Here is a 27,171-nt window from a genome sequence, read left to right as displayed (position 1 = left end):
TGCACATCCAGCATTCAGGAGGTATCTGCCACCTTGAAGGGATCATATTTTTTTAGAATAAATATATTAGACATTGAACTCATACTTTCAGTTCATTAAGTTAGGGAAATGCCTGAACAGCTGATGAGTCTAGTTGTGAGGGACGAAAAATGGTCCAGAGGAGCTGGAATCTGAGAAATTTTTATTTCATGTGTTGAAATAAAATAGACTTGAAACTGCAGATTCTTGCAAATCTGTGCATGGCTGCAGAGGTCTCCTAGCTTCCTGCATTGTCCCATTTTGCTGTGTGTTGGCATTTTTCTGAGGAGCAGATTCGTAGCTGCTCTTGGGTCCTCTTCCTCCCCATCAATCCATCCTCCACCCCACCTCTCAAGTCATCTTTCCCAAAGCTGGTGTCTCACCTTCTTCCCACACCCTTTCCTTCCCACCTGCTGTGCTACGTATGCTTATACTATATAAGCCACTCAGAATGTCTCACAATTTACCCAAACACACCCTCTCCTTGCCTCTGAGACTTTACTCTTCCTGTCCCAACTCCCTGGAATGCCCTTCTCTCACCCTTTGCCTGCAAAATTCATACTTATTTAATCTTCACAAATCTGGAGAGGGGTAAATACTGTTAACTCTTTGTCATAGATGGCCAAACAGGACCAGAATGTTGAGTAGCTGGCCCTGAATCAAGCATCTAGTAAATGACAGAGCTGTAAATTAGATGCCAGGTTGTCACCTACTCCATTTTCTAGACTCCAGTGGGCTGCTGCATGATTAGGTTATGATTATTTGATTGTTTGGGCTCTTATTTTTCACTTGAATTCCTTCAGATTTCCCTTGGTTCCTAAGGAAACAGAACTAAGATTTTGTGCTGCTGCTGCCCCTGACGTCACCTCCAGCCTATTCCCCAGGTAGCAACCAGCCCCGAGTGGTCCTCTGAAAATGCACGTCTGACCAAGGCATTCCAGTGCCCCTACTCACATCCTGGGCTACACCCCTGTAATAACTGACTTCCCTCTACTTTGGGGAAGATCATAAATCTCCCCCAAACGGTCTACATGACCATGGCTGTATGTTTCTTGCCTCATTTCACACCACGCTGGCCTCCCCTTACTTTCCTCCGGCGATGCTGGCTTCCTTTCTGTGCTTTGGACCCGCTGGCTCTCTCCTTGCTGAATGTTCTTCCCCCTCTTCTTGGACATACTGGTGATTTAATTCAAAAGGCAAGTTTTTTTCCCACAAACCATTAAACAGACTTCTTTAAACACTCTGCATATTATCCGACAAGGGAAATCTAAATATTAAAATGTATCAAGAGGTCCGATTGGGCAGTACCATTTTAAAAAATGAAGAAAATTGGTTCTTATTATCTAGAAACTCCAAGATTGGCCCCTGGTATTTCGGGACAGTGACTAGATTTAAGATCCCACTCAACAGAGCCATTCCATTCTCTGGACTCCTTATTCTTCTACTGCATCCCATGTAACACTTAACCTGGTACTGAACACTCAGTAAAATTTCCAGATATACTTATTATTAGTTGCTCAACTGACTGGTAAATATCACTTATTCATTACAAATCTTTTTTTGAAAACAGTTTTGACAGTTTCTTAAACAACTAAACATGCAACTACCATACAACCCAGCAATTGCACTCCTGGGTATTTATCCCAGAGAAATGAAGACTTATGTTCACATAAAAACCTGTACATACATATTGATAACAGCTTTATTCACAATAGCTAGAAACTAGCCAGATGTCCTTCAGCCGGTGAATGACTAAACAAACTTTGGTATATCCTTACCATGGAATACTACTCAGCAATAAAAAGGTAGAAATGCACAGGAATGCACATAGCAACCTGGATGACTCTCCAGAGAATTATGGTGAGTGAGAAAATCCTATCCCAAAAGGTTATAAAATGTATGATTCCATTTACACAACATCCTTGAGATGACAAAATGATAGCAATGGAGAACAGATTAGTGGTTGCCAGGAGTTAAGAAGAGGGTGGAGGTAGGAGGACAATGGATGTGACTATAAAAGAGCAATGTGAGGGACCCTTGTGGTGATGGAAATGTTCTGTATCTCAACTATGTCAATGTCAATATCCTGGTTGTGATATTATTGTACTATAGATCTTCCAGATGTTGCCGGTGTAAAGGGTACAGGGGATCTGTCTGTATTATTTCTTATAAATGCATGTCACTACACAATCATCCTAATTAAAATTTTAAGAGGACACATTTAATAAAGTGTACGTATCACACCAAGATGTTCCCAAGCACGAAATAACTGCAGGGCCACAAAATGTCTTCTTTCCTCTCTTTCCTGATGGTTTGTTGGTTATTCATTATTCCTAGGGACTTTTTTCCTTGTATGTAAGACCCATGATATTGATCACTTTTAGGCTATTTTCGCAATGACTGAGGTTTATTATTTTAGAGTCTTTATTATTTATACCCCTGTGTTGCTTTTCATATGTTATGTTACTCTGATTTGTTTCTGTCCTGACCAAGATACCATTAATAGAACTGTTGGTTTGTACTTTAGTCTCTGCCAGTACCAAAACATAAGGACGTCTTTATCATCTTCATAGGTCAGAGAAAAGTAGCACCTCTGCCATCCACCACTTTAAATCTCCTGGCCTGGTCCTCAAGGTTCCTTGAGTTCAGTGTTAATATTATGCTTGAACAGGTTGTCATTGTTTGTAAACCTTCGACTTGACTGGCTGTGGTTCAATTTTTCTTTGGTCCTTTCATCTCTTTACCATTTCTCTGCCAAAGTTTAATACATTCTCTGGTATCACCCTTCCTGGATTTCCACTCCATTTTCTGTTATCTTTGCCTAATGTGGTTTATTTCGGTTTTGACTTTTTTTTATCCCAATTATTGGAGTGATTATAAATGTCCCTATTGTGATACACATTCTTGCTCGGAGAGTTCTTTTGGAGTTTTGAGTGAGAACAGAGCAAGACCAGTACAGTATTTTATTCCTTTTCATACTTTAATGTTGAACTTCTTTTTTGCTCTCTCTTTCAGTGACCAGAGAAAAAATCCAGGACCATATCACCAACCAGGTATTTCCTCACTTCTCATAAACTGTAATGTAGAATTTTGCTTTAAATATTAATAATTATTTGTAAATATTTAGAAGGGGGGCATTGCTAGTTCTTGGGTATGAGCAATACACGTGTTATTGGTTCTGAGAACAAATAAACTGATCCTCTGTAAATGATCATACACTTTCCTTGTCTCCCTCACCTCATTCCTTCCCTCCTCAACATCCTCCCCAAGGGTGGGAAACAGTGAGAAGTGGGCTCTGCCAGTTCTGACATAAGCATCCCTCGGAGCGTATCATGATCTCTCTTTGATTCTATCATGGCTGCAAATAGATACTTTTATCTGCTTCTCCCTTAACTAAGGTGACTCTCCTCTGTGATTTTCCCAAGTTCTAATTCGCCCAGTCACTCCCTCCCAGACAAGTTAAGAGCTAAACCCTTAGCAGTGGAAACGTACAAGTTGATTTTCCATTCTGGTCTCTGATTTCTACCCACATTTAGCCAGTGTCTTCCTGCCTGCCTCACTATTTCTTATCCATTCCTTTTTGATTAATTTTTTATATTTACCAGTAGATGGAGTCATTCTGTAAAACGGTTTAAGGGGTTTGAGACATGTAGCCACACATCCAAACCAAGTTCGGCCTGTCTTGCACCATCCCACCCTCTTCCCATGGGCCAGCTGAGCTGCAGTTTCTCCCAGTGCTGCCTGTGTCACTAGACCCAGGGAATTCAGACACTGGCCTATGGCAAAATATGCACAGCTTTCATTCACAGACCAGAATCTCCAAGTCTTTTGTTGTTGTTGTTCTCCTCTGGCATAAATTATAACTCACCCTTGCCAAGGTGAAGAATGGTGCGTCTACATTTATACCAGTCAAGGGTACATTTTTCAACATCTTCTCCTAATGGGCTTCAAAATAAATTCCAATTCTGGTCCTCATTGTCATTCCAACCGAAGTAAGTTCTAGCTCTACCTAATCTGTGCCAGATGCCCTGTAATTCATCGAGCTTAAAAAATGGTTCTTTCATTTGGCTAATACAATATATTGCAAATTCAGTAGGCAAAATTTAAGGCTTATCGGGTACCATTTTTCTTTTGAATAAATTGTAAATACTGTATTGACTCTTTGTAGCAGCCATCTTAATACTTGAAAATGCCACCCCTGTGCAACGTTGAAGTCAATTAGTCGTTTCAAATAGTTTATTTGCCTTTTGAACTTAGTCTCTTTAACATTGTATTTCAACTATTTGTATATACTCAAGTAGCTTGGTAAGGCTGAGCAACAGTTAACCAGTAATGTTTATTGCTACAATTTTTATTTATTTAAGTCACAGAGGGAATACCTTTCCTTATAAAGACAACTGTTTTCTTTATTAACTTAACAAGGTAAAGCAGTTGGTCAAGAAATAAAGACCACTTCTCTGGGGCAGATTTTCATTTCCTGTATTTTCCTTCTTTTTATCCTTGGCTAAACTAATAAAGTAGGTAGACACCAAAATAGAACACCAAATATTTACTTATAGTCTTAAACCTTGATTTGGTGCCAGATAAAATCATAATGGTTTCCAGTCCCAGTAAGACAGCGAAATCCTTTGGACTTTAGCTTAAGAGGTAAGGGTCTTAAGTATATTAGTTATATAGTCATTCTCAGAATAGATAGTTGTATTGTTCAATCAGTGTCTGCCAGCTGTATTTCTAATTCTACAGTAGAATTTCTATTTTTTCTTCTTCTATGTAGGGAGGCATTCGCCACTCTCAAAAATGTGCCGGGAATACAACTCTACAAGGCATCTTACACTTCTAATTTATCTGAAATCTGACAAAGAGCCACAAAATGAAGTCCCTTCCTTTTTAATTTTTTTTAAATTAAGGTATAATTGACATATAACCTTATATTAGAATCAACATAATGATTCCATATTTCTGTACACTGTGAAATGATCTCCATAGTAAGTCTAGTTACAGTCTGTCACCATCCAAAGTTACAAAACATTTGTTTTCCTCGTGATGAGGACTTTTAAGATTTACTCTCTTAGTAACTTTCAAATATGCAATATGCTAAGATTGACTATAGTCACCACGCTGTCCATTACAGCCCCAGGACTTATTTGCTTTATCACTGGAAGTTTGTACCTCTTGATCTGCACTCCCCTTCTGCCACCCAAAGAATCTGGCTCTTGAAAAACATTTCTGTATACTCACTTTGGATAATCAATAGTGTTCTTTATCAGAAAGGCATGTAAAATAGAGCACTGGTGAGCGTTAATCTTGCCCCAAAATCCTTCCCACTAGGCACTATAGATTGTGTAATTAAATTGAAATTGAAAATCAAGTCCTTTTTTTTTTTCTTCCATTAAGCAAGCTAGGAGTTGCACGCCAGTGTGAGAAATCAGAGCTGGAGCAGAGGGAGGGTTCTAGCCTACTGGCCAATATCCAGCGTGCATTTTTAGCCCACAGCTATTTTACCACACCTGAGCTCTGAGAACAAACAACTATTTGAGTTCTCTGGAGGGAACGCCGAATTCTTTCCTGTGTAATTCACTGGGGAGATTAGTATGCTATTTTAAAGTAACCTGTTAACGCAGTTTGTTTACGGGAAGAGGACAAAAATGAGCAGTGAACCGCTAGGCAGCTCATGTCCCAGAATGAGATGAATGCATGACCCATTTTTTTCAGCTGTCCCTTTGGCAGTTCATTGCTGCAACGATTTCCTCTCCGAAAAATGTGCCTTGTAGACATGAAGTCTCCTGTAGGTTTTTCTGAATAATTTTGACTACGATAGATTAAAGATAATACCTTAAAATACTACCAAAAATACCTTCAAAATCAAATTAGCATATTGTCAGTACGAGAATGGGAATACTGAATATAAAAACTTTTGACTTCAGTTCTGGAAACTGCCTTCTTACATAGTAGGCAATTGAAACCTGTAGTAAATGAATACCTCTGTTTATGCCTTTTGGGATAGTAGATCACTGGAACCCATAGCGAATTAATAGGGGTTTCCCTGGTGGCGCAGTGGTTGAGAGTCTGCCTGCCGATGCAGGGGACACGGGTTCGTGCCCCAGTCCGGGAAGATCCCCACGTGCCGCGGAGCGGCTGGGCCCGTGAGCCATGGTCGCTGAGCCTGCGCATCCGGAGCCTGTGCTTCGCAACAGGAGAGGCCACAACAGTGAGAGGCCCGCGTACTGCAAAAAACAAAAACAAAAAACATAGTGAATTAATAGTTTGTTTTTAAACAGCTAGTTGATGAAGAGGGATACCGAACCTGGGGCTCGGTTCCTCGTGGGAGGGATGTGCATGTTGCGGGGGGACATCCCCAGTTCTGGTGCTGGTCATGAGAAAGGCTCGCCTTCGCTGATTGGCCGGTTCAGAGAGGGCCAACGCCATTGGCGGCTGTTACAGCTTATGGATCTGTTTCCTGAGACTGCTGCAACAAACTCTCACCAACTGGATGCTCTCAAACACACTAATGTATTGTCTCTTGGTTCCGGAGGCTAGAAGTTCAAAACCAAGGTGTCGACAGTGCCAAGCTCTCCCTGAAACCTATGGAGGCGGATCCTTCCTTGCTTCTTTTCTGGCTTCTGGTGGCGCCGGCAATCCTTGGGGTCCCTTGGCTTGTAGCTGTGTCTCTTCAGTCTCTGCCTCTGTCGTCGCGTGGCTGTCCTCCCTGTGTGCCTCTTCTCTTCTAATAAGGACACCAGCCATATTGGCTTAGGGCCCACCCCCGTGACCTCGTCTTGATTACATCTGCAAAGACCCTGTTTCCAAACAAGGTCACACTCACAGGGACCAGGAATGAGGACTTCAACGTATCTGTGTGGGAGACACAATTCATCTCATACCAGACTGGAAACTTTAGAGTCATCCTCCGCTCCATATCTCCCTCTGACCAGCCAGCACTTGACGTGCTCTCCCATAGCCCTGTCCAATCCAGTTCCTCCGCCACCACCCAGCCCTTGGCCTCTGTTCCCCCAGGCCCTCATCTCGTTTGCTCTATATGGTGGCTCCACACGGCTCTTCCACTGCTTCACCACCATCCCATTCATCTTGCATTCTGTTCCACTTTACTTTCTGAAATACCAATCACCTGGCATCTCTCCTCTGCTGAAAAACAATAACTAAACAGAAATGCCTCCCGCATTTTTAGCAGTGATTATTAACGCTGCATGTGCATTATAATCACCCTGGAGCTTTGTTAGCACAGATCCTGAGACCCGCCCCCCTCAATGTCACATGCACCCCCCAAGAAATTCTGGGCCAGGGGTTGGGTTCAGACAGGGCCTCACTATTAGACCAGGCCAAGAGGGCTCATGTGCTTTCGAAGGCCTCAAGCATCACAGGCACAGAGAGACAAACACTTTTTTTTTTTTTTAATTCATTTATTTTTGGCTGTGTTGGGTCTTCGTTTCTGTGCGAGGGCTTTTTCTAGTTCCGGCGAGCGGGGGCCACTCTTCATCGCAGCACGTAGGCCTCTCACTGTCGCGGCCTCTCTTGTTGCGAAGCACGGGCTCCAGACGCGCAGGCTCAGCAGTTGTGGCTCAGAGGCCTAGCTGCTCGGGCGGCATGTGGGATCCTCCCAGACCAGGGCTCGAACCAGTGTCCCTTGCATTGGCAGACAGATTCTCAACCGCTGTGCCACCAGGGAAGCCCGACAAACACTATTTTTTCCTCTCCAGCCTCATGTTATAAAGTTTGATGACCAATTGAGCACACACAAAATGTTGGAGAGGGATAGAGCAGCTGAATTGGACACTCTGGTCCTTTGGGGTGCTTGGGAAATGGGTGCAGTGGGCAGGTGTAATTCTGGGCAGTACTTAGAGCTGCCTGGCAATCCCAGGTCAGAAAAGTGAGACCTGAGGTGAGGGAACCTGCCCTTCCCAGGAATCCTGTGAGCTTTACTGAATCATCCCATCCTTGACAGGGGCAGGTCCAGCCACTGCCCAGGAGTCCCCAGCTGTGTCTAGTTTCTAGCCTGTCCTCCTCCTGAAGGTCCATTGGGCCACTCAGGCCTCTGTGGCAGGGTGGCCCTCAGGAGACAGGGCTTCTTTAGCTTCTAGGCCCAGAGCAGTCCTTTGAGACAGGCTGCAGACCAGAGGTGGAAACACGGACTGGGTCTTTGTATCACTTACTTTAAAACTTCTGAATATTTAGACATACAGTGTGTGGGCTTCCATTCATCCTCCTGCTCTAGGCCCTGTAAATGTTGAGGATGATCCTGATCAGACATCTACAACTTAAAAACTTAACATGTGATTCCAATAAGAAGCCAAGATGGAACCCACTCACCTCTTGTCTATAGGATAAAATTCAAACCTGTGAGTACAAAATCCAAAGCCCTATGATCTCCTTTGGAGAGCATGCACCCCGCCTCCCTAGACTTATTTCCCATTCTGCTCCTTTATGTAAAACTATTGTGTCCTATTTAAAACTCTTCTATCAACATACTCACCCCTTTCTCTGCAGGTACAAAATTTACTCATATTCCAAGACCTCACTCCAATATCACCTCTTCCATGAAGCTTTCCTCATCACAGAGCTAAGAGTAATCTCTCCTTCTTCTGTGCACCTATATTATTTTTCCTGCCCCTTTGCTATAGACCCTTGCATTTTCTACTCTATATTCTAATTATTGACATTCCTATGTGATTTTTTTTTTAATTTATTTATTTATTTATGGCTGTGTTGGGTCTTCATTTCTGTGTGAGGGCTTCCTCTAGTTGCGGCAAGTGGGGGCCACTCCTCATCACGGTGCGCGGGCCTCTCATTATCGCGGCCTCTCTTGTTGCGGAGCACAGGCTCCAGACGCGCAGGCTCAGTAATTGTGGCTCACGGGGCCAGCTGCTCCGCGGCATGTGGGATCCTCCCAGACCAGGGCTCGAACCCATGTCCCCTGCATTGGCAGGCAGACTCTCAACCACTGCACCACCAGGGAAGCCCTCCTATGTGATTTTGTAACTAGATAGTATTGTCCCAAAGGGAAGATACCACGTTTGGCTCATTTCTGATTTCACTGTTAGACCTTGCACATCATAGGTATCCAACCAATTCCTGGTCCCTTGTAAATTCTTCCACTCACTAAATTATTATCCTAGAAACCAGAGGAACTGCTGGTTGCAGGCAGGCTGCTCCCTGTACCCCGGACCACTCACACCTGGTGTGCCATTGACTCTTATAAGGCAGGAACTAGGTGTTGTCCTTTGCCCTCCCAAGTGAGGAGTCTAAACCAGAAACAGAAGACCCAGCTAAGGCTGCACGTGGTCTCTACGAATAATGGTCACACAGCTGGGGAATGAAAGAATCAAAGGGCAGGGGGACCCACACCTTTATTTCACCCTTATGTCCACGTACCATAACTGCCTGTAGAGCGCTGAACCATTTGCTTGGGTCAAGACTTGGCACCTGATTTTTTTTTCTTGAATGTAAACATGGAAATGTCATTCACTGCTGCCTTTTCAGTGTAGCGTGAACTTTACAACTTCTAAATTTAAAGTGGGATTGCATTACCTTGCACTATTCTTATCAAAATGACAATGCACTCAGGGAGACAACTTTGACCTAAAGAGAGTTTCTCTTGGCAGGTTCAGCATAAATAGAGCTAGTAAAGACCCCATCCCCCTCATTCTCTTTTAAGATTACCTTCTAGAATTGGGAGTTGCGCTTTTAAAAAGCTACCCCATTCATGAGTCTTTTTAAAATACTTGAAAGCAAGACTGAAATGATCCAGAAGTGGTGGCACTAATGGTGGTTAACAAAGAAGGATTTGTAAAAGATGGGCTTTATTAAAGGTCCGAAGGCTTCATAACTAGAAGATACTCAGGTCTAAGTGTCAAAGGGCTGGCACTCGCCTCTTTATTCGGAAGCCAAGAAAGTTAAAACGTTGTGTAAGGATCTCTATGGAAAAAGACAATAGACAGTAGTCTCTGGAAATATATTGTCATGACAAAGGGAGGGAGGAGAAGACAGCCCTCAGGTGTTTTAAAAGCGTGAACACCAAGAGGAAAATAATGGTTTATTAGCCTCACTGCAAGAGCTGTTAGCAATCAAATATGCAGGTAATTCTCACTTGAGCATTCCCACTCAAGATCATTCCCACTCAGAATGCTTCTGAATAATTGTGGCCAAGAGTTTTGCTAGTCATGTAATGCGCCATCTCATTTATTTGTCACAGCAACCCCAAGAGGATGCGTATTTTAACCTCCTTTCTATACAGGTGGAAACTCAAGCTTGAAAGATTTAGTAATTTTTCAGGTCCTGCCATGCTTAGCACTAAATTAATAATAATAATAGTTAGCATTATTGTTGTTTAACAAACTTTCTGTGTGTAGGCATTATGATGTTTTACATAAAATTATCTCATTTAAACCTCACAGCAGTAACCTTGGGAGGCAAGTACAAATCAAGGGAGTCAATGTTAATGAGGTTAAATGCCTTGCCCCAGATCACACACCAGGAAGGAAGCAGGCAATCCAACCCTACCGTGTAAGCACCAGCCACTGTTCCCTGCTGCTTTAAATACCTTTATTTAAAGGCACACAGATGATGAGTGGCAGAGGTGGAATCTGAATCTAGGTGGATGGATCTCATTCTGAAATCCTTTCTCTTCACTATTATGCTGTCCTACTACTTGTTCTGGAAGTGTTTCTATTAATTAAATGATCCCACTTATGACCACCCTAACCAGTACTCCAATCTTAACACCAGCACTGAAGCAATTGGTTGTGAGAGTCTAGAAAACAGATATTTATGATGTGGTAGGTCTTTTTTAAAAAACATTTTAACTATCAAGATAGCATGCACTGGGCTTCCCTGGTGGCGCAGTGGTTGAGAGTCCGCCTGCTGATGCAGGGGACACGGGTTTGTGCCCCGGTCCGGGAAGATCCCACATGGCATGGAGCGGCTGGGCCCGTGAGCCATGGCCGCTGAGCCTGTGCGTCCGGAGCCTGTGCTCCGCAATGGGAGAGGCCACAACAGTGAGAGGCCCGCGTACTGCAAAAAAAAAGATAGCATGTACTTACTCTGGGGTTCCTGATGAGCATTAAATTACTTTTTTAATTAAGTGAAAAATCAAATGAATCTGGTCTAAGAGAAAAACTATTTGTCACCTGAAAAGAGATTAAAAACTAAAAAAAAAAAGTAAACATTAGGATAATCTCTTTTGCCCACTGGCAATTTAATTCAGCAGAGCCCAGACCAAATTACTATGGACATAAAACAAGAATTGAAGTAGAAACCTTTATTCTCACCCACTATAAAATCTTCTCTTGTTCTTCTGTTTTCCAGAAAAGCACTTACTTCTAAAAACTCTTTCATAAGTTCTTCACTATTAGTAATAAGGTGTCACTGTATATGTACTCATGTGAGAAAATATAGGATTCTAAAATGATTGAAAATGTAGCATCTATTAGAAAGAATAAAAATAAAGAATTTACCATCTAAAGTAAATGAATCGCACCACCTAAGATGTTATCACCAACAGGCCAGGGAAATCTATTCCACAGATGATTTCTAGTCAGTCTGTTTCTCTTCTTTTTCCTCCTCTCTTTTGAGATTTCTAATCACACCCCTTCCTACTTGCTAGCATCTGTACCTGAAGATGAGTATAACTGCGTAACTGCAGTTTTTCAGCTCAACAGATGTTATGAGCAAAATGGTCAGCACCATCATTTGGGATTTCTCCTCAATACATAGCAACTCAGTATCCACTTTCTACAAGCCAGGAACCCAGTTAGTAGAGACCTGTCAACATTCGGTAACTCAAACACCTCCTCCCTATAGAAAATATTTCTTTCACTTCTTGGGTTAAAGCTATGATCAAACTGGTACAAAGAGCCCATTTGTCATCACGATTGAATATACATTCTAAAATACAGTATTTTTTAAAATCTACCTTTAAACTATTTTACCCGTGTTATTCTTTCTTCTCATGATAAAGAACTGAATGAAGGACTCAAGTGAAAACTTGATCTCTTCTGGAATTGTGTGAAAGAGGCACAAGGGTAGTCATCATTTTGAATAAAAGTTGTTTGTGGACATAAAAAAATGTGTTTTGAGAAGTAGTGATCAAGCAAAATGGAACATACTACATGGTTTTGTTTATATAAAATTCCAAAAAATGTAAACAACCTATAGTGACAAAAAACATAAGTGGTTGCCTTATCTGGCTGGGGGCAAAAGAAAGGATGGATTGCAAAGGTCCACAAGGAAAATGTTTGTTGTGATGGAAATTTTCTGTATCTTTATTTTGACAGTAGTTTCACAGGTGTGCACATTTGTCATAATTCATCAAAATGTATACTTTAAATTCAATTTATTGTATATAAATTATACCTTAATAAAGTTGATTTTAAAAAGAAAAAAAAGAAATAGTGATCAAGGGATCAGAAATATTTTTATAGTGTATATAGATCATTGCTTAAGTTGAGCTCTATTCCCTATAGTGATGCTAAAATGGCTATTTCCTTTGTATTTATAAATTGTAATCCTTTTTCATTTTCATCAGTTTGAATTTCACTATTTCCAACATTAGGCCACAATAAATATTTCTAAAAGCCCCAAAAGAAAAAAAATAACAAGTAGTGGTCATTAATACAAGGCCAATTCTGTAGAATCCATGCTATATAAATGGTTTTGGCCCCTCAGGGCAGATCCCATGGGCATCCCTGATATTGGGTGTAGACTTTGGTGTGTATCTGAATTTGGCTGAGGAAACAGTCCTCATCAGAATTTCAAGAGTGAAAGAAAGTGTCCTGGAGAGTTTTTCTACCTCTCACTAGAGAAAGAAAGTGATCAAACCTATCTCTTTGTGCATAAATTAAAACCAATTTTATTGAAACTTTCTTTTGAAAAGTTTTTTAGCACTTATCAGAGAACAAATTTCTGGGAAGGAAAAGATGCACAGACAAGTAGTGAAAATTCAGAGTACCAATAAGGATCCCACTGAAAGCTACCTTGCTTTATTTTCCTTAATGTGGAAAAAGTTATTATCCATGGAAGTCTTATGTTATATTCTGTGGTCGATCATCAAACAAGGGTGGAATAAACAAGATTATTCACTGTTTCATCACTGGTATGTGCCTTGCTCAAAATGTATTAAAAGGAAATATTTCTGTCATACTATTACTGGATAATTCAATTAGGCCAATGTTCTGTGGATGCGGAATAATGTAATTTACTATGTTGACTAATTAGCCAATCAGATTTCTCTCATTTTCTAAGGCAATGGATTGACTAAAATGTGACCATAAACAAAATAGATTTTATTAGGCATAATCTGCTTTGTAAACAAATGAAATTAATTCTTTGCCTGACCTAAAGCTTTGAAAATGAAAGACCAAAATTGAACACATGCTTCCAATTTTGGTTCTGTTACTAAGATGACACAGAATATAAAAGTTACAATTTAACTTCCCCTCAAGTATTTCATACTTGAGACTAAATGACTCTTAGAAATATGTTCATCAACAGATGGGAGCCACTTATGGCCTCATAAACTCCAAAGCAAGTGAAATTATCTCAGCAAAATAGAAAGATTACAAGAAAGCCTCATCTGCTTATCTCGGAGATGATTCATGCATCGCATATTGGCTCAATGGTGCAATGAATATTGACAGATAATCACCCTTCTTCATACAAGAGAAATCCTGAAAAAACGAATGCTTGGGATGCATGTTTGTCATCAATCAGTAAGCAATTTCCACACATACCCTGTGTTTTTCCTTTTTACTGCTTCTCCACTGATACCAACCACCAGCCTCTCTCCAGGCTACTCTGTTTCCACTCTTAACAGCCCCCAGTCCGTTCTCCACTTGGCCAGCAGAGTGAGCTTTATAAAATGTGCTTCACATCATGTTATCCACCGTATAAAACTTCCAGTGGCTCACATTACACCTCTGATAAAAGCCTACATTTTCCCATGACCTAAATCCTAAATCTTACATTCTCCATGACCTGGTATTTCTACAGCACGTGGTCCTGCCCTCCTCTTTGATTTCATCTTGAGTCCCTGGACCCTTTGCACTTACACGACAACCATCTGCCCTCTGTCCCTCCACTTGACCAGGCTCATTCCCCTTTGAGGGCCCTTTGCCCTTGTTGCCCCAGCCTGCAACACTCTGCTCCCAGAACAGGGGCTTCTTCTTGTCATTCAGATCTCTGCTCAACTAGATTCTCCCAAATAGATCTTCCCTAGACACCTAGATCGTGTGGTCTTCCCACTCTCCACCTGCCACTCACGCTCTGCCACATCGCTGTGTTTTAGTGTTTGCATCACATGTATCATCATCAAAATTTTTGTTCATGTATCTGTTCGTTATCTATCTTCACCCACAGGAATGTAAGTACCATGAGAACAGGACCCTTGTCAGAGTCGTTTGCCCCTCTGGCCCCAATGCCATTAAACAGGGCACATATTAGATGCTCATAATAAATACCCATCAAATGAACGCATCGCTTGATCCTGCTAGCAGGCTATGACAATAGTCTGGGTGTGAAAAAAATGTGTCTAAGTGATACACTGATAGTGGGAATGAACAGTTTAAAGAAAAAATGAATAGAGCTTGGTGTCTGAGTATGAGAAGCGAATTAACAATCTGAGACAAAGATTAATGCAAGGTCCCCAGGGTTACTGCAGGAAGGTGATACTCTTGGCAGAAATGTAAAAGTTGTGGTTAAAAGCTACATGACAGGAATTGTGTATTTGTTCCATTTATTTTTCACAACTCCATAAAGTCAGCATCATTATCTCTCATTTATACATGGGAGGCTGAGTCAACTACCCCAAGCTGATTTGTTAGATATCTTATTCCAGTGAGTGAGGTTGATTTGACAGAAAGTACTAACTTAAGGTCAGTTGAAAGTTGCAAGTAAAGCATGAATAAGAGTAAAAATTTACTAAGTCTGGTCTCCCTCCCATTTCACAAGTTGTTGAGCTGAAATGAGTGTGAAATGTGTGTCTCACAACCTACCTTGGCACTCAGGCGTTCTTTTGCAAATTGGTCTGAGCACCTGTAGACCACCACGACTGTCTTCCTCGTTCTGTAACCATGCAGGGCTGGGGGCTGGAAATACCTTGAAGAAGACACCCAACAGGAAAGTGACTGGATGGAGGTAAGAGATGAGATCAGTAGAACAGAATGATACCAGTTACCTTGGAGACAACCACCTGGAGGGTGATAGGACCCCAGAGAAATTAACCAGGATGCAATACACAAAACTTTTTGGTTTCTGTCTTTTGGGCCAACCATCTGATAATTTACTAACCTAGAACATGGAAACTAGACTTTGCTGAAAATTAGTTCTATACTAGGGTCTGGAGGAGACACAGTCCTGATGATGAATCTGGGGTGGTAGAAGATGCTGCGACTCAGCACTCAGGGGTCCTATTACTCACAGCAAGAAATGGACATTTTTTTCCTCAGCGTATAAATCCCCATGGAGATGGAGTCATAGAGCTAGTGTCTTGTTGATAAAAAGCCATGGGGACCAGATTCACTGGTCACTGGGAGTTTATCAGGGATTGAAAGATACCTTCAACTTCCCTCCTTTCATCCCTGATCCAGACACACAGCTCAGAAGTACCCACATATTATGTGTTTTCCCAGATTTGCAGCCACTGAAATACCAAGATGTAAAATAAGTTCTCTTGAAAAGGCCACCAGAGATGGAGTGAAGACATCATCACTCCATAACCACCAAGTCTGGATAGATGTTTCTAACAGGAGTGTAGAAGCAGGAGAGGAAATAAAGATACCGTGAAAATAAGGAGCTTTGTTCTGAGGCATAAAAGCTGAGCTGATGATCACAATTTCTGTGTGGTTTATGCAACATAACGGGAAACCCAAAGTCCAGGCAGCACTAGCTCAAATCATGGTTTTCTAGAAACAAGAGCCCAGTACCCCCTCGGCCATGCTGATTATTTGGGACTGTCCAATAGAGCATCTGTTCTTGGTACCCAACATATGTAGTTTAAATTGCAGAAGAGAAGCAACCAAAGGTTTGGCAATGTCCACTGCACACTCTAGAGTTGACTTCAGCACATGTGGCCATCTCAAGGTAGCTCAGTACAAAGGATAGTATCCATGTGGACCAAAGGGCAAGGGAACACTCTTCTAATTACAGATGTGATGGCACTGAGAGCCCTGTAGAGTTAACATGTGCCATATGGTAAGAAACACAAGGTTTGGAGCCAGACAAACCTGAATTTTAATCCCAGCTCTAGGAGTTGCCAGTCGTAAGACACCAAGTAAATTTAATGGAAACGTGATTGTAACCACCTGACAGAGGTGGGGTGAGGATGAACTCGTTGAAGCAGTGCCTGGCACACGTGAAGCACTCTGTCGATATTCATCCCAAACCCACCCTCACCACTCATCCTCTCCCTACGGCCTTGGTCCAGCAGCTGTGCTTTAACTAAAGGAGGCCGGAGCCCTGACAGGGGCCAAGACATGAAAACCAACCCTCCCTGCCAAATGGTATAAATACATCCTTCCTTGCCCAGGAGGGAGTGTGCTCTGGACCTGGGAATCTCAGTATATGGGCCATGAGTTGCAGGTGAGGCAAGAGTCTTCCCACTGGTCTGAGAACTGATCCAGAAGTGCGCACCTTTTCTTTGGTTTTCACAAGTGCGTGGTGCTCAAATCCATGCACTTTCATCTTGTTACAGTATAGGCTGTAGTCTAGTTGCTAGTGGCTGCAGTTATGGGCAACCCTAAGAAAATCCCCTTTGTGAAGCCTGAGACATCCTTCCCCCTACTGTAGGCAGTTTTCTCTTGTGTGGGAAGTAGATGGAGTTAATAGACTGTGATTGTATTTCTGAGCAAGGTATGTCAAGATATGTTTGCTCCTTACAAGAAACAGATTATAGACTCATAGTGAGGAAAGGGGGGTGATCACGCAGTGTCTGCAGGACCTTTAGAGAATTATGCTTGCCTGCTTGCTGATGATAGCTCTATAAATAGAGCTGTCTCTCTATATATAGATTAGGCAGGATCCTGTCCATCAGTGTCTCGATATAAGAGAATTGTGGTTGGTCAACACGAGCCCTGCCACTGTCACTACCACTCTCCCAGTTGGCGTTGTGTTCTCAGGGCTCAAGTAACCTTGGACCAGTAAGTAATGGGTGGGGAAGAAACAGTTCCCCAGGTAAATGCTGCTTCCTGGGACTGGAGCTCTGCCTAAAGAAAAGAACAGGAAGGATTGGACTGTCCCTGGCTCCTCCCTCCCCCCTTCTTACCCCGCTTCTCCATTCGCACAGTTGCACTTACTGAGCCTGGGCTGCAGGGGGCAGGCGGCCCTCTGTGATCTTCCCATGTCCAGCATGGGCTCATTCTGTACCAGCTCTGGGGAATGAGGTTGTACAGACCACTGAAGGCTCCCAGCCCCAGGCTAAGGGATCAGGACCAGTGGCACTCATACCTGGCCTTGAGAAGAAAGGGAGACCAAAAGGAGTTGGCTATGGCCATTGATACTTCTCAGTAGCCATTTCAACGACATCTTGAAACAAACTGTCATCTTCAGGAGAAAGTATCTATCTTGTAAACCCTCAAAAAACTTCAAAATTTATTATTAATAAAATAATATTCTTAAAATGAAAATGATGAAATTTATCTTAATGCATGAAGAGATAAGACTTTGCAAATATATGCTGGATCATCACTTTGTTTTGTCAGTCATCTATTCCCTCTGACCCCCTCTGACCCGACCCCCCACTCTACTCCTTGCCTCTCTGTCTTGCTTTGCTGGGAGTTTATGTCATACATTCTTCCTTGGCATTATTTCTCAGCCTGAAATCCTGAAAAGAAATCCCTCTCAGCACGGCCCCAGGTTCCCCAGGGCACAATCTGGTGCCCCAGGCCACCTTCCTATCCTAGCGCAGGCCCATGGTAGCACCAAAGAGTGAGTCACCTGCTCTACACTGAGAAGGTTGGGCCGACACTGAAGAGGCAGCCCTGAGTAAAGCTGAGTTGTCAAATATTGCAGGCGACGTAAGCCAGAGGGGTGTGTGTGTCACTCAAAGGTGCTGACACAGGCGAATCTGATCTGGGACTGGCAGATGCTTAACCAAATAAGACAAATGGAGTGTATCCTGCCAGTGTCACTGCTGCTCTCACAGTTGGCATGGCTGTCTCAGGGCTCAAGTGGCTCAAGTAATGGATGGCAAAGAAACAGGTCCCTGAGTATACGCTGCTTCCTGGGACTGGGTTCTCACCTGTGCTGAAGCCCTGTGTGCCTTAAACAAGTTAAATGAAGAGCCTCCATTTCTTCATCTGGAAAGTGGAAGTGAAAGATTATCATGGCAGCAAGAGCGCCTGCTACGGGTCGGCACGTAGCAGGCACTCAGTAAACAGCAGACATTGTGATGATCTCTGCCTCTCTGTCTAGGAAATGCCTTCAAGGCCCATAAATTCAGCTAGCACCTCCACAAGCCAACACCTCCCAAATCTGTATACCCAGCTCTGAAGTCTCGATATTGACTTCCAGATTTCCCAAGGTACCTCAAACTCCAGAGCTCTGAACTTGAAGATAGTGAGTACCCACACCCACTCCGTAACCTCTCATAACACCTACTGCTCCTGTTTCATCTCTCTGGGAGATGGGAATCCATTCTTTCTACTCCCTTCACTCCCACTCTCCCAGTCTGATCAATTTCCTAAATTTGCCTCAGATAATTCCCTTTTGACCCCATTGTCTTAGTTCTTCTCCTAAGAATTCCTGATGGACAGTCACAGTTGTCTTTTACATGATCCCCCTACACCCAGTCACACCTCCCTGATGCTACTAGAATGTTCATTCTAAGTCCCTGCCTTACTGAAAATCCCTGTCACCTATGTGGCAAAGTCTAGACTTTTCATATGGGCACAAGGCCCTCCGGAGTGAATCCCAATCTGCTTGCCTCTCTCTCTCATCTGAATCTGGTCCCTCAAGTGTCCCCTTGATGGTACCTTCCCATCCTGGTTGGTCCACCTGTCAGCTTCCCAGTCATCCTCCCAGACTCCTCTCAGGCATCTACCTCCTCTCTGAAATTTGCCCCCAAAAAAATCTCTTGAGAAAAATTAAGTACTCTTTTCTATATTCCCCAAATACCCTATGCATTCTTCCATTATAACAATTATCACATCTTTTTCATAAACTGCTTTTTTTTTAATCAACCCAGTTAAACTTTGGCTTCCTCAAGGGGCCATAAATTTGATCTACTTCATCCATTTCTACAAGGCCAAAAACAGTATTTAGTGGTAGTTCAATACATGTATGTTGAATGAATGAATGATCAACAACCTTGAGTTACATAGTTTCCATCAGCCCCACAATAGCAGATCAAGTTTTGCAGAATTACAACCCTTGTCGACAGCATAAAGCCTGTGTGCGTTAGTTGCCTGAAAAGGGGGCAGTACAGGAATGATATTGCTTTTGCTTCCATTAAATTCAAAACATATATTTATGCAAAATACTATTCTAGATGCTAGTGGAGACAATATAGATTTATAAGCCTTTACACTGACCTTTAATAAACTTAAAATTAATTGGAGAGCTAGTCACCTAAACAACCAACTATAACAACTAACTAGAGTAAAACGAAAAGTGCTAAACAGTGGACTTAACACCCAAACTGAGTAGACTTGTCTTTGTACCCTGTAGTCTCATTTCTGCACTCCCAGCCTCCAATAGCTTCCCGCTGGAGCCCTTGCCACTATGGTAATAGATTAATTAATTGTGTAATTATTTGATTTTTTTCCTCTATGTATATGAGCTCCAAGGGGGCAAGGACCACATTTGTCTTATCCACAAAGCCACCCCTGGCATCTAGCGCAGTGCCTGATGTGTAGTAATGGCTCCATGACTTTGAGGGGGAGAGAGGAAGAGCAATTAATTTAACTGTTGAAGATCAGAGAAGACTTCACAGGGGAGGTACATTAGGCCTTAAAAACTAAGAAGAGTGAGGCTTTCAAATTTACTGCAGAGTTCATAAATATTCCACAATTTTTCTTCTTTAGGCTTCTTTGAATACTCATTTTTTTCATCTGTGGTTACATGTCTTTCAGCTAATTTTGCAATAATATCCACTCTTTAAAGGCATATATGGAAGACTATAGCTTTCTGCCAGAGTTTACAGTTTAGCTGTGGCTAAAAGGGTTTCTCCAGAGAGAAAATCAAATAGCAGCGTAAGCTGGAGTAAAGTTATTTTCCTTACAGGTGGTACAGACTAAGTGCTGAAGTTGTTTCAAAGAAGGTGGAATCCCTCACTGGAGACCTGGGTGGTTTTCATGGGGACAGTGGGATTTTATATCAGCTTCGGAGATTTGGGATGTCCCAAGAAAGGGGGAGAACATGGATGGGGGATCCTGAGAGACTGATAGAAGCAAGTAGAGGACAGAGAACACATCAGGAAAGGAGCAGAACACAAAGTGACAAGAGGCCTGGTGGTGACAGGCTGCCCATACCAAGCTAAGGAGTCAGGACTTTAGTTTATATGTAGTTGAGCCAGTTCCAATTTTAAGGGTTGAAAAATAAAGTACTTTAGGAAGACTAATTTGGCAGTACTTTTCAGGAAGCCTAATTAGGAAGCTACTAAAGAATATCCAATTAAGAAATAATAAATAAAAAATAAGTTTTTTTGAAAGTCATTATGAGATGTAAACTAACCAGTTTACTTTCTGATTGTTAAAGCATCCCACAGATTTTGTCAGTGGGGACCAGAATGTAATAGAACCATTTCAGAAACAGAAGAGAGTGCAGGAAGAGTCAGTTTTGGAAGGAACAGGATAAGTTTGGCTTTATATGCATTTGCTTTAGGGACAGTCTGAACGAAGTACCTTGAAGGAAAATGGGAATGTAAGAGTTTACTCTTATTATTATTGTTGTCATTATTGTTATTATAACAATCATGATGGAAATTCATTGGTATAAGCCTCCAATTTAAAATACCATTAACCTTGATATTAGTAGTCCAAACCCCTCAGTCTTTGCTGTGATTAAAAGGAAGTGCAATGGGGGGGCTGGGTAGGGGGAGGGATGTTACCACATCCTAGTAACTGGTTTTTTTCACCTTAAATATATACAATTTTTATTTGTCAATTATACCTCAATTAAGCTAGGGGAAAGGGGAGGTTTGTCTAAGATGAGTCAGAAATGAGATTAACTTGGTTCAGCTGCATTGGAAAAAATATATACCATGAAGTCCATATGGCTGAATGCATCAAGGTAACAGCCATGTTCTCTAGTAATTGTTTTTGTAAGGTGAGTGATGGTGAAGTGAGGCGTTGCTTGGAGAGGGTCTCATGGTCATCCAACAAGAAGGCTCATGGGGTATCATTACCTAGAATTAAGCCTTTGTCCGTACCTTGATTTGGTCAGAGCTGAGGAAACAGACTGGTACTTAATAAACTAGTAGGAGACTGAAGTCAAATTTATGAGCAATGAATTTTTCCCTTGTGTAGTAATCTCCCCAGTCAAACCAGTGATTGGAAAGTAGCTTGGGGAACAGGGACCTCCAGCAAAGGGAAGTGGATGAAGGTGAAGGGTATTTCATCTGGTCCGTGTGAGGCCTGATGTGACACCCTGCCTACAATAGAGCATTTGTCTCTGCTTACTGAAATATTCATGTCCACCATATTTGGAGTCTTTGTCTCCTGGATGGTATGAGATGGACTCTTACTTTTTACTTTCCTTTGCTATGCTCCGGTTCAGTGGACCCCAAATGCCGTTATTGACTGTGGAGTACCTGGGGAGCTTGTCTAAATTAGAGTCAGGACCCCATCCCCAGATTCTTTTTGGGGTGTCCACAGTGATGCCTAGGAGTCCAGATGGCTGGCAAGCCTCCAGGAGTTACCAGGCCGCACTGAGTGACTTTGAACCAATCTGACTTCGCAGGCAGGTAAGGCTCCCACCTACATGCCTACTTTAGCATGAGCAGTTCTACCTGTGCCTGTTGTATTTGTCTTCTCTTCTGCCAAAGATTTGTTTGAATACAGATTTTCGGCACTTTAAAAGAATCGGTCAATTATTTATCTAAGTTAACCTTGATCTTCTGATTAGCACTGTTTTTCTTCGACAAGGTCATAAAACAACTGCTTAGAGGCCCATCATTAAATTGTAATCACATTCACTCATTCAACAATTATTTATTGGTCATCTTCTATGTGTCAGGCAACGTGCTAGGTACCAGAGATCCAACAAAGAACAAGAAAGGTTAGACTTCTGCAGTCATATTCTAGTGCAAGAGATGAGGATGGGGTGAAAATAGACAACTTAGAAGTAAAACAATAATTTCATATTGTGATAAATGCTATGAGCAAAATAAGCAGGATTCAGTGGGAGAAAATCTCATAGGGGAACATAATTTAGACAAGGTAGACAGGGAACAAATCCCTACAGAGGTGACTTCTGAGTGCCACCAGGCATGCTGGCTGCTAAGAGCTTGAATAACATAGTGACAAGTGGTCATAGAATTGCAAAACTGGAAGCAATTATGTACTGGAAGGTTAGACAATGAGGGTCAGAGAGGTGATGGAGGTGGTGCAGCCTCTGTCAGTGGCAAGGTCCATGTGAAATGGAGAGACTTCTACGAAAGGCAAGGTGGTCAAGAAAGCAGAGAGTTTATTGGGTGTCAGAGTCACTACACATGATGACAATAGTGGAGATGAAGAAGCAGAGTCTGAGCCGGGACCTAAGCTCTTCAGTGCATGAAGATGAAAGGTCAGTGGGAAAAGCAGATGACAGCATGGGAAGAGGAAAAGGGAGGTTGAGCAGGACACACGTGCTTCACAGAAGCAGGAGGGTTTTGCTGGGGGGTGTCCTGGAAGCCACAGGGAAGGCCAAGGAAATAGCTCCCTATCTTCTGGCCTGAGGGACAAGCTGCCCAAAGAATTGAAGTTTCATCTACTTGAAAAAGTGCAAGGGAAGCAGAGGTTTGGGGGCCATCCAGGTTTCGTTAGAAAAAGTCATGGAAAACAAACATTCCAGAAGTCTCTGGAGATTAAAGAGGAATTTGATGACCACAAGCCGAAGATCCAGAGGGCACAGTGGAAGGCTGATTTCGTTTTTCTTTTTGTTAATGGGGCAGGGAGAGAATTAACTGGGGCGTATGTAGAGACACACAAATAACATTCTGGATAATAATGGACAACCAGCGAACCTTGAAATTCACTAGGTCACTGGGATAAAATACTATTATGATGAAGACTGCTATTAAAACCATAATAGCAATTATTATTTATAGTTGGAGTTGTTGAAGGAGTAGCAGCAGAAGTGTAGTGGCAGTTTGATTTCAGGGCTGTGCTAAGCACTTCCCATGCTGTCTACCAATAACCCCATGATCTTTCAAACCTCAAGTCAAATTTTACATTACATGTGAAAATTTTATGGACTACAAGTTGTTGATCAGGGTAAAGAGGGATTCAAGGCTTTCAAGTCACCCTGGCAGTCTCTGAGAAGACCGCAGACAAATGCTTTTAGAGTTGAAACCCCAAGTAGTTGGCTCAGTGGTGTGGAGGAGCTTGGTGGCTGTTTTATGGGGCTACGCAAGTTGGTGTATGGTGATCAGGGGTTACTTAGTCAATATTCTTCCACTAGAAAGAAGCATCTCTCCTTAAAGCTCAGCTAGTGGAAGGACTGTGATGCCTGGAGGTGGCTCCATACACAGTGCTTCATTCCTCTGCTCTTTTGCTCAATTTGCTAGAAAATTCCTAATCATCCTTGAAGACCTAATTTGACTCATACATTCATTCCTTCATGTAACAAATATTTGAGAGCAATAACTAGAGATTACAGACTGTTCTTGACCCTGAGAACATAATAGTAAATAGATCTATATCTATAGCTATCTACCTCTGTCTATGTATATACACACATCTCCTCTAGGAAACGTTCCCCAGCACTTCCTCCACATCTAGGCTGGTGGCCCTATGCTTTACTCCCTCAGAATGTCATTTATTCATTCATTTTTCCAATACCATGCTGACAACCCTACATGTATAGCCTCAGTCCAGTCTTCTCAACCATCTCTTTCTAGTCTAAGTGAGATCATATTACTTCACTGCTCAGAACACTCCAAAGCCTCTGTAGTTTATCCAGAGTAAAAGTCAAGGTTCTTACAAATTTTGTCACTATCAGAGGATGCCACCTCATAAACCCCATCTCCCATGTCTTCCTTTATCCAGTCACTTCCGAGAGTTGTAAGAAGGATGTAGTCAGATGAAGAGCAGACGGTAAATGGGTTGATTCATCCCACTGACAAGAGAAGTAAATTCTCATTCCACTTTTGATACAATTTTATGTAGCAGGACATCAAGTAGACTTTTTCGGTTTCCCTAATCTTTCTTCACTTGGGAAAGAGGGAAGGGCTCATACATGAATGAAATTGTATGATAACATGATAATAGTTATGAGATTATTGTGATAAATGAATTTAGAAAAATAAAACATTTTCCAAGGGAAAATAATATATATCACTTTTTGCAAGTTCTTGGAAAACTGAAGTGGTCACCAGAATTTTATAATTGGCCTTGCTACAATTTTAAGTTGTAATTTATTGCTTTGAACTGTTCTGCGCATTACAGAATGTCCCCCGAAACAACAAAAATTTCAACCCAAATACAGCTACATTTTGTATCTACATTCAGATGCATTAAATCAATGTTTGAAGGTAACACACTCCTTAATAGCTCAAGAATCGTTGACCTACAAAATGATGGAGTTATATTTTATTGCATTACAGGCAAAGCTTAGATAGAAAATTCAGGGCCTTATTCCTCTCTATCTTGTGTATACCTTTTTTCTTTTTTTTTTTGCGTTTTGTAAGATTATATAATTGATACCCACAGATGCAAAGACAGTACAAAAACAGTAACAAACTTACTATGATCATAGATTCATATCAATAACTAGTAGTTTTATCCCAATAATATTCAGATAATTTAGTATGAGAGTATTAATGTAATGCAGCACATGAACATTAAATGAATATCATAGTAGCCCAAATATATATACTATAAAATGTGAAGCTTTGGTTCAAAGTGATGCATGGATACCATTTTCGTCGTTACGTTTTCTATGAAGAAGCTTATTACAAAATGTATATTCCACATGCTTTGCTAAATTGTTCTGGCAGCTTACATGAAATGTGTGCCCCTTGATAGCACTTTAAAATAAATATTTTAAGTTCCTTATCAAATACCCACATTTGTGAATGTGCTTTCAACATTTCCCCTTCTCTATTTTAACAGAACCCCAAGTACCACATGTCCAAGGATCCCAAGAATAAAGAGGAAAATCTACTCAACTCTGAGAGGCCTACCAGGGCCTTCACAGATAACAACAACTCCCAAGGAGAGGCTCAAGTTTTGAGTAGGATCACAGGGTCACCAACAATTCAGTTGATTGAAAAACATCAAGGGACTAAGACCCTTTTCAGGAAGTTCAGCGAAATGAATTGGCCGGTGGACATTCGCCCTTTAAACAAAAGCTTAGTCACAGATAGCAAATGGAAGAGAATTGATGCAACTCAAGAAAAACGCAGGTCTTTCCTTCAGGAATTTTGCAAGAAGTATGGTGGGGTGAGTCGTCCTCAATCCCATCTTTTTCACATGGTCTCCAGGATCTATGTAGAAGATAAACACAAAATTTTATACTGCGAAGTACCAAAGGCTGGCTGTTCCAACTGGAAGAGAATTCTGATGGTACTCAACGGATTGGCCCCCTCCGCGTACAACATCTCCCATGATGCTGTTCACTACGGGAAGCATTTGAAAAAGCTTGACAGCTTTGACTTAAAAGGGATTTATACTCGTTTAAATACCTACACCAAAGCTGTGTTTGTTCGTGATCCCATGGAAAGATTAGTGTCTGCATTTAGGGACAAATTTGAACACCCCAATAGTTATTACCATCCAGTATTTGGAAAGGCAATTATAAAGAAATATCGGCTGAATGCCTGTGAAGAAGAATTAAATAATGGATCTGGCGTCAAATTCAAAGAGTTCATCCACTATTTGCTGGATTCCCACCGTCCAGTAGGAATGGACATTCACTGGGAAAAGATCAGCAAACTCTGCTATCCATGTTTGATCCACTATGATTTTGTAGGAAAATTTGAAACTTTGGAAGAAGATGCCAATTATTTTTTACAGCTGATTGGAGCTCCAAAAAAGCTGAAATTTCCCAACTTTAAGGATAGGCACTCTTCTGATAAAAGAACCAATGCTCAGGTGGTGAGACAGTATTTAAAGGATCTGACTAGAACTGAGAGACAATTAATCTATGACTTTTATTACTTGGATTATTTGATGTTTAATTATACAACTCCATTTTTGTAGTGTGCATTCATTTTCTAAAACCCTGGATGTACTTCATGATGATGGCATCAAATCAGCTAGCTGTAATTTTCCTATAATTCTGTCTATGAGAAAAATTTAACTAAGTGCAGTTGTCTTGATTTAATGAAGATTTCTACCAAAGAGTATGAAACCAATTGGCACAAAGTTATAGTAAATTACCACAGAGACATGTAAACAACTTCAGTTGCTCTAAAATGTTTGGAAAAGAGCTGCTTTTGCATTATGGATTATATTATAGAAGTGATAACCTAGCCAGCTGCTACATTAGGTACAACTGCCTCTTGCAAGGGTAGGAAACGCGATCTAAAATGGCATGAGTGTATGTCTCCATCCTGGAATCTGTTGTCTAAAGTGCATGGAGATATTTTTAGCAGTCTGTGGCATATGAATCAAACATTGCATAGTCTTCTTACATCCCTGGAAATCTTTCCATCAACTGTAATGATAAATCAATTTTGAAATGGTGTTTTGGACCTGAACATTTTACTTTAGATTGGAAGGCATTATGTGATTTACAATATGAGAAGATAGCAGAAAAACCAGATGAAGCTATGGCTTTTTATATTCAACAGCCAATAAAAAATGCACAACATGCTAAGATCAAAGCAACAAAAGTAACCTTCTTCTTCCAGAAAAACTTAAGGGAATTGATTCTGTTTCCTTTTGAGCCCTTTTTGCAGAGACAAAATATGAATGTAACCACTAAAGGTCTTCACTTTTGAAGCAGGCGACTGAGAAATTTAAGCCTCATCAGATATAAATGTGCTCCTTATTCTGGTTTAATTGG

At 41.5% G+C, this 27,171-nt stretch overlaps 1 protein-coding gene across 1 annotated transcript in view; it reads left to right on the top strand.

Moving 5' to 3' along the window:
• Positions 1 to 26,439, top strand: part of CHST9 (carbohydrate sulfotransferase 9) — a 245,740-nt gene extending 219,301 nt beyond the window's left edge. Inside the window, exons 4-5 of the mRNA XM_082641429.1 lie at positions 3,034 to 3,071; positions 25,275 to 26,439. Coding sequence (XP_082497555.1) covers positions 3,034 to 3,071; positions 25,275 to 26,363 — 1,127 coding nt within the window. The 3' untranslated portion in view covers positions 26,364 to 26,439. The remainder of the gene's footprint in view (positions 1 to 3,033; positions 3,072 to 25,274) is intronic.
• The last annotated feature ends 732 nt before the right edge of the window (positions 26,440 to 27,171 follow it).

Source organism: Mesoplodon mirus, assembly GCF_964341445.2.
Source record: "Mesoplodon mirus genome assembly, chromosome: 13".
In the NCBI taxonomy this organism is placed as follows: domain Eukaryota; kingdom Metazoa; phylum Chordata; class Mammalia; order Artiodactyla; family Ziphiidae; genus Mesoplodon; species Mesoplodon mirus.
Note: the sequence above shows the minus strand (reverse complement) of the source record. Positions and strands in the feature narration are given on the sequence as shown.